Raw genomic sequence first — 12,195 nt, 5'->3', positions numbered from 1 at the left:
TTGAGCATTCTCATCTAGGGGTGGGTGTCTAGATTCTTGTTGGAGGGTGAAGTTTTGGGGGCTACATGACCCTCCAAACAGGATTTTCAGAGACTCCAGAGAGATACGAGGAAAAAAAGAAAAAATGGCGAGGCGGAGAACAAGAGACCGAAGAAACCCACAAATGTGACAATTTTCTGTTAAAATTACGAAAACCATTGTATTATATTAGCTTAATGTTATTCAGTGTATTTTGGTCCTTTTCTTCATAACAAGCATGAAAAATTGCTAGAAGGTCTAACGAGAACCTGGAGAATCTCTGACTTCAGCTTCACATCACTGAAGAATTAGGGGGGGTGATAATAAATAATTGCCCCCCTCTTTGAAGGCGTATGATCCCTAAATGTAACTAAAGCCCAGCAGTGAGGAGCTGAACTTTCCCCTCCTCTGCTGTCCCTGCAGACGGGCAGGGTCGCCTACAGAGCGGCACTAGTAGCTGTTAATGAAGTGATGCTCTTTTATTAGAGGGGCTCATTTCAGAGGAAGATCTCAACCACTGCCCTGAAGCTCAGTTCAGAGGGGCAAGGTGACCCTCGAAACCAAGGGGTAGGGGTAAAAACCAGAGATGGGACTGGGCCTGTGACTCACTGTTATCCATGTACATGGACAAAACTATGAAGAAAAGACGGCTGCTTTGTCTTAGTTGTGTATTCCTCTCCATATGTATGATCCTGTTGACCTCTGATCTCCTGCAGGTGTGCTGTTCTGCGTCGGGGGCCGTGGTGGTTCTGGAGATCCGTTCCGCAGTATTGAGTGCTACTCCATCAGTAAAAACAGCTGGTTCTTCGGCCCTGAGATGAACAGCAGACGCAGACACGTGGGAGTCATCTCAGTAGGAGGTGAGAGAGAGAAAGTATGCTGTATGAAAGTATTGATTTTACTTGTAGGGGAACTCCACCAATTTTATAAAATTTCTGCGTAGTTGAGCATTTGAGATGTAAACGGAGTCGGTCAGAGAGCTAGTGTTAGGTTTAATGTTTTGGAGATGCACTATATAGCCAAAAGTGTTCACTCCCCCATCCAAATCACTGAATCCAGGTGTTCCAGTCACTTCCATGGCCACAGGTGTATAAAGCCGAGCCCCTCGGCCTGCAGACTGCTTCTACAGACATTAGTGAAAGAATGGGTCGCTCTCAGGAGCTCAGTGAGTTCCAGCGTGGTGCCGTGATCGGACGCCACCTGTGCAGCAAGTCCAGTCGTGAAATTTCCTCACTACTTAATATTCCAGTCCACTGTCAGTGGGATTATAACAAAGTGGAAGCGATTGGGAACGACAGCAGCTCAGCCACGAAGTGGTCGGCCACGTAAAATGACAGAGCGGTCAGCGGATGCTGAGGGGCATAGTGCGCAGAGGTCACCAACTTTCTGCAGAGTCAATCACTACAGACCTCCAAACTTCATGTGGCCTTCAGATCAGCTCAAGAACAGCGTAGAGAGCTTCATGGAATGGGTTTCCATGGCCGAGCAGCTGCATCCAAGCCTTACATCACCATACATCAAGGATCATGAGCATCATGGTGTGGGGTTGTTTTTCAGGAGTTGGGCTCAGCCCCTGAGCACCAGTGCACAAAGCAGGTCTATAAAGACGTGGATGAGCCAGTTTGGTGTGGAAGAACTTGACTGGCCTGCACAGAGTCCTGACCTCAACCCCATAGAACCCCTTTGGGATGAATTAGAGTGGAGACTGTGAGCCAGGCCTTCTCGTCCAACATCAGTGTCTGACCTCACAAATGAGCTTCTGGAAGAACGGTCAGAAATTCCCATAAACACTCCTAATCCTCGTGGAAAGCCTTTCCAGAAGAGCTGAAGCTGTTATAACTGCAAAGGGTGAGCCGACAACATATTAAACCCTTTGGATTAAAAATGGGACGTCGCTCAATTTCATATGCGTGTGAAGCTAGGCGACCGAATACTTTTGGAAGTGTAGTGTATACAAGATAAATAAACACTGTAGAATTTGGGATCGCATGCATTATGCGGAAGAACGTTCGGTAACGTCAAGTTGTGCTTTGGACCCCTCGAGTAGAGGAATCTTGACTTTTGAGAGAATCGGAGAGAACTCTGAGGATGTCACATCTTCATCAGTATGATACTGAATTTAGATCATTTGAAGCTGAAACATCGAGCCGGACCTTCTTTTTGAGTCTGTGTGTGATGTTATTGTGTAAAGACGTACGACGTGGTGTGAAAAACCCGACGCCTCAGACTAAATGATTAATTAGGGCTTAACAGGGCGGCTCGGCGTGCACAGCAGCAGCTCACGCTCGTTCAGTTTTAACAGAAAATCTTACCTAGTGCTGCTTTAACGGTAAGTCGAGGATCTGCTGCGCTGCAGTGAACCAGCCAAAGTCTGAATCGTGCGACTCTTGTGCTTCCACAGGGAAGGTGTACGCAGTGGGTGGCCATGACGGCAGTGAACACCTGGGCAATATGGAGATGTTTGACCCCCTCACCAACAAGTGGATGATGAAAGCCTCCATGAACACCAAACGGTAGCAGTGATGGATCTCTTCTTTATCCAGGGGTCGCAACCCAAATGTTAAGAAGAGCCATTTTGGCCTTTCAGCAAATTCATGCCACCCTGGGAGCCACAACACTTCATATCCATGTTATGATCTTGGCTGTAAATGTGTCTCAGTGTGTGCTGATGAACTATTATAGGCTAAAAATATCTATTAGAAACCAAGCTTGAGCTCAGCTGTAGCCACTTTTCTCGCATCTCCGGCAGGAAACTTTTGGAACAGTTTCTTAAAAACTTTTTACAGCGCTTCTCATTCTCCAGCTTCTTGATTGAATTTTCCCGTTCAAACCTTAAATGGTGCCTGACGTGTCAGAATATAACTGCAGCAATATTTAAGGTGGAATGGGAAAATTGTAACACTAAGCTGGCGAACGAGAAGCTGACATCAGCTTTGCGACTTTTTAGTGCCTCATTGCCAATTAAATGCATCAGGAAACCAGCTGGAGTGTTTATAAATGTGAATAAGTCCATTTGTCTCAAAATTACAAAAACATTTTGTTTATTTCTAATTTTATTTTTTGCAATGGTCGTAATTTTAACTCTATAAAGTTTTTTAAAGGCTGTTGTTTTATTGGCTTCCTACTGAAATATTAGCATGAATTATTCTATGTAAATGATATGTAAATCATATGTAAATTGAGTCAGGCAGTCAAATCTGAATGAGTATGGGCGGCTGTGCGTAATTTGGTGCGTATTTATGAATTTATACAGGAACATTTATGTGATTGTTTTGTGTCCGTGTGCAGGAGGGGGATCGCACTGGCTGCTTTAGGGGGTCCTATCTACGCTATCGGGGGTCTGGATGACAACTCGTGTTTCAGTGATGTGGAGCGTTATGATATAGAGTCGGACCGCTGGAGCGCCGTGGCATCCATGAACACTCCCAGAGGGGGAGTCGGCTCTGTGGCTCTGGGGGTAAGAACAAAGGATCATGGTAGTCAGAGGTGTGGGCTCAAGCCGCGGGAATTCAGACTCAACAAAATTACAAAAAAACATATTTTCAAAAGAATCTGCATAATTCAGTGAGTGAGGTGTAATCAGAGTGATTCAGACGTCTTTACAGTGGTGGTGATGGGAACCAGGCGTCGCCATGACTACAACACAGATATAGACACTTTATTTACCATCCAGAACCACCAGAGAACCTACACGAGTCTTCTGAGCTTATATGGAATGTTGATGATGGAAAACAGTGGAAAATCTGGAATAATGAGTTTTCTTTGGGGACTATTTTGCCGCACAGCGCCCTGCATGTCTCCCTCCACCATGAATGGAGTTGAAGTTCTCTAAACTCTCATAAAACAGCGTCTCAGTCATCAGGCAGTGAATTCAGAACCAGCTTATGTAGGAACTTTCTGTAGGAGCTTTTAGAGGGACGTCTGGTTCCCATCACCACCACTGTGAGGAGCTTTTAGAGGGAGACGTCTGGTTCCTATCACCACCACTGTGAGGAGCTTTTAGAGGGACGTCTGGTTCCTATCACCACCACTGTGAGGAGCTTTTAGAGGGACGTCTGGTTCCCATCACCACCACTGTGAGGAGCTTTTAGAGGGAGACGTCTGGTTCCTATCACCACCACTGTGAGGAGCTTTTAGAGGGACATCTGGTTCCTATCACCACCACTGTGAGGAGCTTTTAGAGGGACGTCTGGTTCCCATCACCACCACTGTGAGGAGCTTTTAGAGGGAGACGTCTGGTTCCTATCACCACCACTGTGAGGACCTTTTAGAGGGAGACGTCTGGTTCCTATCACCACCACGGTGAGGAGCTTTTAGAGGGATGTCTGGTTACCATCACCACCACTGTGAGGAGCTTTTAGAGGGAGACGTCTGGTTCCTATCACCACCACTGTGAGGACCTTTTAGAGGGAGACGTCTGGTTCCTATCACCACCACTGTGAGGAGCTTTTAGAGGGAGACGTCTGGTTCCTATCACCACCACTGTGAACGGTTCTGACTGACGACTTTGATTGAGTTTCATTGATTGAGTTCTGCAGAAATTTTGAACAATTGTTGGAATTCCTCTTTAATCTGTTGACCAGAAGGCTCAGTGTTGTTTAAATGATCGTAAAGCCTTACGCTGAGAGGTGACCTGAGTGTTTGTGCTGTTTTCTCCGTGTGCTGTCAGAGTTACGTCTACGCTGTGGGAGGAAACGATGGTGTGGCGTCTCTCTCCAGCGTGGAGCGCTTCGACCCACACCTCAACAAATGGACTGACGTTCGAGAGATGGGACAGCGACGCGCCGGAAACGGGGTCAGTGAGCTCAACGGCTGCCTCTACGTGGTGGGTAAGTACTGAGAGACGACTTCTCTCATTCTTCGTAATGGAAGACGACGACAGAGCAACTGTGAACGATTATCTGTACGTGATGTGTGGAGTCAAGCGGTTGTAGAAATGGTGCTACAACTACAACAGATCCAGTCATCAAATACAAGAGAATGACCTGTTTACTTAAATGGCTTCAAACAAAGGTTTCACATAACTTTTGAACGTCATCTAGAGCAGGGGTCAGGCTCCAGTCCTCGTGGGCCGAAACGCTGAAGACTTCAGCTGGAAGGTCCTCCAGTTTGCTGTAAAGACAGGAAACCTTATATTCACACTATAAATGTAGAGATTTACCTAAAATCTACCACTAAAGTAATTAACACCAGCAGTTTGTCTAGCTTTGAATCTCTTCTGTACGTTTCTCTGGTAGTCCTGCGGATTGTTTCGTATTATATCGAAATGAGTTTTTATTCATTTCACGTTTGAGTTTGTAATTTGAGAATCGGCTCCTTCAGCGTTTTTTTTTTTAAAGGTAGCTAAACTCAAATCTTGAGTGATGCTATTCCATTATCTGCTGGCTGATGCAGCGACATCACGTAAATCAGTCATTCTGAGCTTCCACCCCACCAGCCGCAGTCTGATCAGGTGTAGGTGTCTTTTTTAGGCTAGTTAATCTAATAAAACATCAATTCCTGCTGTTGACTGGCCAGTTTTACACCATTTTAGCCTAGAATTCCTGCATCCCAGTCTTATGTAAAATATCCTTAAAGTAGAAATATCTTAGCATTTTATTTATTTATCATTTTTATTGTTAATATTTTGTGAAGCATGGAGTTTATATTTGTATCTTATTTTTTACTTTTAGTACTATATATTGTCTATATAGTAACGAGCAACGGGCTGAAAAACCTTGTTAAGTAATCAACAAAGTTAATTACTTGCTTCTCTTCTTGTTTCTTCCTTACTTGGCCTTACTCGCTCTCTGCTGCCCTCACACTGAGATTTTCCCCATTGTGGGACTAATAATGGATTATCGCATCTTATACCTCCGAAACTGACCTTGTACCTCCAAAACTGACCTTATACCTCCAAAACTGACCTTATACCTCCAAAACTGACCCCGCTTTACATATCAAAAATAGTAAAATTAAAAATATTTGAAGTATTTAATGAATGTTGACCCATTTCCATCAATAGAGAATGGCGTTACATTATTCTTGAAACTATGAAATCTAACTTAACCTGTAGTTCCAATATTTAAATTCTTTTACATATATATAAATATAAATATATATTTGGCCAACATGCATTTTCAAATTATACCAAAAACTGAGAATCGACAGAAATGGAGAGAGGGCTTTTTGTTCCGACTACAGTGATATATATATATAAACAGATTATAAACAGAAACGAATGATGTGGGACTAAACCGTATGAGTGGAAAGCTGTGGGAAATTGACAGCAGGTGACAGTTGCTGTTTGGGACTAGTTAGGGTTCGGCTTGATAAACACAAATTAAGTGTATAACAATTCAAAGTCTTTTTTATATTGTTTGGTTGTTTTTTTATATTGTTTGTTTTTTATTGGTTGTTTGTTTTTCTTTATGCCTAGTTTGTGATATAACAAAATTAAGCCAAGCTCTTTTTTAATTTGTGATATGAATGAATCTCAGTATAAAACTCAGAATTGCTGTGAATATCCATAAACAGGATTTTGAACCTCGGGCTGACCGTGTGATGTAGTGAAAGGCCAGTCGTTCCTGGGTCGGTGACCTGTTACAGTGTGTATTAGGTAGCACTCGATTCCAGCTTCCCAGCAGGAGCCGAAATCCAGCATGGAGGAGTTACAACAACTAAGATCTCCTTTAGTGACCCTCATGCTGTTAGTGAGCTGTAAAAGAGCTGAACTTTGGTGTGGATGTTACAGGAGAGGAGAGGGGGAGACAGAGAGGAGTGCAGGGTGGGCTTTGTGAATGAGTGACTGATCAGAAGCCTAAACGCATGACTTTTATGCCTGCTGGAGTAATTTCAGCCTCCTGTAATCCTGTTTTATTCCCGCCTGAGACCATTAACAGGCTTTAGGATGCTGAACTTTGGCTTTAGGAGACTGTACAGTTGCCAGCGTGGCGGTTTTAGGATGGAAGTTGTGGCGTTTGTTGTGCTAAATTAGGGCGTAAGCTGCTTTTACTGGGGGGTGAAGGCGAGTCAGAGGCTGAGGCCCTGACTCAGGGTTTTTATGTGGACAGACAAAATGTAAACGACATCAGAAATGCCTCGTTTGTTCTAACGATGAAGCCATAAAGCTGCAGACACTTCAGCTGAAGTCACTACACTCATATTTACCTCCTCCTCAGTTTACATGTCAACAAACTAGTTTCTAGTTCTAGTGTGGTTCTGCGCTCTTCCTCACAGTACTGAGATCTTCCTCGTCTCCTCTTCTGTAGAGTCTTTGTTCTAGTGCGGTTCTGCGCTCTTCCTCACAGTAACCGAGATCTTCCTCGTCTCCTCTCCTGTAGAGTCTCTGTTCTAATGCGGTTCTGCGCTCTTCCTCACAGTAACCGAGATCTTCCTCGTCTCTTCTTCTGTAGAGTCTCTGTTCTAGTGCGGTTCTGCGCTCTTCCTCACAGTAACTGAGATCTTCCTCGTCTCCTCTTCTGTAGAGTCTCTGTTCTAGTGTGGTTCTGCGCTCTTCCTCACAGTAACTGAGATCTTCCTCGTCTCTTCTTCTGTAGAGTCTCTGTTCTAGCGCAGTTCTGCGCTCTTCCTCACAGTAACCGAGATCTTCCTCGTCTCCTCTTCTGTAGAGTCTCTGTTCTAGTGTGGTTCTGCGCTCTTCCTCACAGTAACCGAGATCTTCCTCGTCTCTTCTTCTGTAGAGTCTCTGTTCTAGTGCGGTTCTGCGCTCTTCCTCACAGTAACTGAGATCTTCCTCGTCTCCTCTTCTGTAGAGTCTCTGTTCTAGTGCGGTTCTGCGCTCTTCCTCACAGTAACTGAGATCTTCCTCGTCTCTTCTTCTGTAGAGTCTCTGTTCTAGTGCAGTTCTGCGCTCTTCCTCACAGTAACTGAGATCTTCCTCGTCTCTTCTTCTGTAGAGTCTCTGTTCTAGTGCGGTTCTGCGCTCTTCCTCACAGTAACTGAGATCTTCCTCGTCTCCTCTTCTGTAGAGTCTCTGTTCTAGTGCGGTTCTGTGCTCTTCCTCACAGTAACCGAGATCTTCCTCGTCTCCTCTTCTGTAGAGTCTCTGTTCTAGTGCGGTTCTGCGCTCTTCCTCACAGTAACTGAGATCTTCCTCGTCTCCTCTTCTGTAGAGTCTCTGTTCTAGTGCGGTTCTGCGCTCTTCCTCACAGTAACTGAGATCTTCCTCGTCTCTTCTTCTGTAGAGTCTCTGTTCTAGCGCGGTTCTGCGCTCTTCCTCACGGCTCTTCCTCAACCAGTTTTCCGGTTTTCAGATCTGCTGCAGCTCATTGGAAAGAGTTTCAGATGAATCCAGGCAAAGTTACGGTTTCTAGACTATGAAGGACCAACTGGGTGAGCCAGTCTGCTACAGCGCCACCCTGAGGCAGAGCAGCGCTGCAGCTCTAGGTAGTTAAGACCACCAGAGACAGAAGCTGATTGTGGGGGAGGCAGATAAACAATCAGCTTCAGTGAGTCTGTTTTTCCAGTTTACCCAGAGTCCCTGTGTTTTGCTCGTTGCCCTGGTGAGAGTTTGCTGGAGCATCAGTGACGTTTAGCGGTTTACTGTGTTTCTCTTGCCTTCAGAGCTGCGTTGTGACTCGAGACCAGGAGGAAAACGACTGTATGTGTCTGTTTTTAAGGTGGGTTTGACGATAACTCTCCTCTGAGCTCGGTGGAGCGCTTCGATCCCAGGATGCACCGGTGGGAGTACGTTGCTGAACTTACTACACCCAGGGGCGGAGTTGGTGTTGCCACGGTGATGGGGCGGGTGTTTGCAGTGGGAGGCCACAACGGGAACATCTACCTGAACACAGTGGAGGCGTTCGACCCGCGCATGAACAGGTGAGATTCTGCTGACTGACCCCTGCACTGATTCTACCGTCAGCTCATTAACATATTAAGGCTCCGCCCACAAATGCAGCATTAATATATAATTTTATACATATTATTTATATATTTATACGTTTCTAGAACAGGTCTCAAAGTGCTTTACAGTAAAATGCAAAACTCAAAAAGCAGTGAACGCAGAAAAATACTAAAATCCTCACCACCAACCTAAAGATGGTTCTTCAAGGGTTCTTTAATAAGGGAAGTGGTTCTGAATAGAACCACAAACACAGCAAAGCCTTTGCATGACTAAATGGTTCTCTGCATGGTGAAATGGCTCTTCAGACTGATGGAGAACGTAATGTTTATGGTTCTATAAAGCACTAAAAAGGTTCGGCTGTCATTGCAAGCTTGAAGCATTACATTCTCCTTCAGTCAGAAGCTTTCATGATGTAAAGAACCCTTTAATCATGCAGGTTCTTTGAGGGTTTTGGTTCTACATAGAACATTTTATATGTAGTGCAGATCAAGAGCTGCTAATAGCATGAGAATAATATATATTTCAGAATATATATTTACAGAAAAACAGCACTTCCTCCTTTGTCTTTACTGTCTTCATTCAGATGCAGGTCAGAGTAGATTTGTGAATCACTGCTTTCTGTTTTATTTGCATTTTACCGTCTCAGCTTTTCTGGAATTGGGTTTATATTAGCAGCATATTACAGTGTTTTCCATTTTAATATCAGCAATAACAAACGGCTGATTGTGTGTGTGTGTGTGTGTGTGTGTGTAGGTGGGAGTTGGTGGGGTCTGTGTCTCACTGCAGGGCGGGTGCAGGAGTTGCTGTCTGTGCCACCCACATCAGTCAGATCCGAGACGTGGGTCAAGGGTCCAGCAACGTGGTGGACTGCATGTAAAGGCACGGGCAGAAGACCCCACAGCCCCATCTGAGCCTTCATAGACAATCCATACAGAACACAGAACACAAGACACAGAACACAAGACACAGAACACAAGACACAGAACACAGGACAGAACACAGGACAGAACACAGGACACAGAACACAGGACACAGAACACAGGACAGAACACAGGACAGGACACAGAACACAAGACACAGAACACAGAACACAGGACACAACACAGAACACAGGACACAAGACACAGGACACAGAACACAGGACAGAACACAGGACACAGAACATAGGACACAGAACACAGGACAGAACACAGGACAGGACACAGAACACAAGACACAGAACACAGGACACAACACAGAACACAGGACACAAGACACAGGACACAGAACACAGGACAGAACACAGGACACAGAACATAGGACACAGAACACAGGACAGAGAACACAGGACAGAACACAGGACACAGGGGACAGGTCACAGAACAAAACACAGGACAGGACATGGGACTGGACACAGGACGCAGAACAGGACACGGGACAGTCAGACCCGAGATGTGGATCAAGGAGCCAGCAACATGGTGGACTGCACGTAACGGCACGGGCAGAAGACCCCACAGCCCCATCTGAGCCTTCATAGACAATCCATACAGAACACAGAACACAAGACACAGAACACAAGACACAGAACACAAGACACAGAACACAAGACACAGAACCCAGGACACAGGGCAGAGCTGCAGCCTCGGCTGAAGATTACTGAGCTGATCTGAGGTTGTTTAGTCATATCACTGAGTTAAATATCAGTATATATTCTCTCCATCGTCTCATACAGTCCTGAGGCTCGGACCTCAGAGGACGTGTTTTATGAGTGAAGCTTGTGCTGAACACAGTCTGTATATAAACCGCTCTCTGTTTCCTGATGAGTTCTGATTGGATACTAAAGGGAGATCCTCACCTGTGGTGGAGAATGAGCTTATACCAGTGACTCTGTGCCTCATTAAAACTAAGCGCAGTGCTGGGAGCAGCTATTAGACCCTTTTCACACCCTCTAATTTCCATTTCCATCAGTTTTCATGTCTCTGACCAAAACTAATGGTACAGTCCACCCTTCAAAGGGCCGATGATGTAAATAAACACTGTTGAGGTTCATATACTAAGCAGAAACTAAGCAGCGCACATGGCCCATTTTGAAATGATTGGGTTTTTTTGATGTCATGAAACCCAACCCCTTTATATTTATCCACTTATTCAGCCTGTAGCAGTTTAGCCCCGCCCCTTCATGTTGAAGTTATGAGTATTTTAGCCCTGGTTGCTTTTTGATTGACACAGTACTTAAAAATGGTGTCTTGGCAAGTGAAATGATCTTCAGTCTAGTTGATAAATATAATATTTCTCATTTTGAAAATTTTGTAAGAGCTTTTTAGAAGAAGATAATAAGTAACTTAATTCTAGACGTTTTTGTTTCAGTCAAACTGTCTCACTATATTGGAAAATAATTTTGCTCATTGTAAGAAATATGACCCACGATATTGTCTGAGAAGTGAGACAATATTGGCAAAATGTTCAGAAATAAGACAAAAGATCTTTTATTACGCTCGCATCAGTCTCTGAAATATTAGACGTCTCTAATAGATTTAAGATCATTTAGAGGCACAATAACAAAAGCAGGCTGTTTAGTTCTTTGGTGAAGAGAGTTTGGTCCTAAAAACGGTCCAGGACACTTCTACGTGCTCTCGTTGGCTGCGGTATTGGTTTTGCTCAAACTGGAATTATTACCAGCTTTAGAAGTCGTAGGAAAGCTGGACTTGTGAACGGGCCCATTGAGGTCATCAGTTCTGACCGTATACAGTGTGGTTCCCCAGATCGCAGGCCAGCAGCTGAAATAGAGACATATCAGCTAGTTTTTCCAGCTGTTCAGTAGCCTGAACCATCTCAAATATCCATGACGGAGCAAAGCCACGTAAAGATGCCTCTTTTAGCCAGATGACAACATGAACACGGTCATTTTCACACCTGCAGAGTAGCTCAGAATCTGGAGTTTGCCGGCACCAGAGGTAAAGCTGGTAGAGCACATAAAATCGACTCTGAGCTGTTTGACTTTTTCTTTGGAGACGAGAATTGTGCCACGGGCTCGCAAAGTGCCCTTGCTCACGCATGGACAATCAATCAGGAGTTTTAGAGAAAGCGTTATGGTGATGGAGGTCTTGAAGTGCAATAGAACGCCTGTACAACCAGCCTGAACGTTGGCTAAGGTTGTTAAAATATACTACAAAGATATATAAGAATATTTTATTAGAATATACAAAAGAGTTCAGATCGCCGAGAATCTTTCACTTCTTGACTTCTGGGGTTTGCAGTGTTCTTGAACGTGTTGAGAGCTTTAAAGTTCCTGTCCTGGGATGGAAGAGCTGTGAAGATTTCACTTCTAGAATTCTGAGACCTTCTTGAAA

At 44.5% G+C, this 12,195-nt stretch overlaps 1 protein-coding gene across 4 annotated transcripts in view; it reads left to right on the top strand.

Moving 5' to 3' along the window:
* The window catches only part of klhl8 (kelch-like family member 8), a 25,745-nt gene extending 15,941 nt beyond the window's left edge, over positions 1-9,804 (top strand). For all 4 annotated transcript variants that reach the window (XM_017686455.2, XM_017686454.2, XM_037545646.1 and 1 more), the window contains 6 exons: positions 735-878; positions 2,420-2,531; positions 3,307-3,475; positions 4,688-4,847; positions 8,640-8,841; positions 9,620-9,804. In XM_017686455.2, the coding sequence (XP_017541944.1) occupies positions 735-878; positions 2,420-2,531; positions 3,307-3,475; positions 4,688-4,847; positions 8,640-8,841; positions 9,620-9,743 (911 nt within the window). In that variant the 3' untranslated portion in view covers positions 9,744-9,804. The remainder of the gene's footprint in view (positions 1-734; positions 879-2,419; positions 2,532-3,306; positions 3,476-4,687; positions 4,848-8,639; positions 8,842-9,619) is intronic.
* The last annotated feature ends 2,391 nt before the right edge of the window (positions 9,805-12,195 follow it).

The sequence above is a fragment of the Pygocentrus nattereri genome, chromosome 16, assembly GCF_015220715.1.
Source record: "Pygocentrus nattereri isolate fPygNat1 chromosome 16, fPygNat1.pri, whole genome shotgun sequence".
Classification (NCBI taxonomy): Eukaryota; Metazoa; Chordata; class Actinopteri; order Characiformes; family Serrasalmidae; genus Pygocentrus; species Pygocentrus nattereri.
Note: the sequence above shows the minus strand (reverse complement) of the source record. Positions and strands in the feature narration are given on the sequence as shown.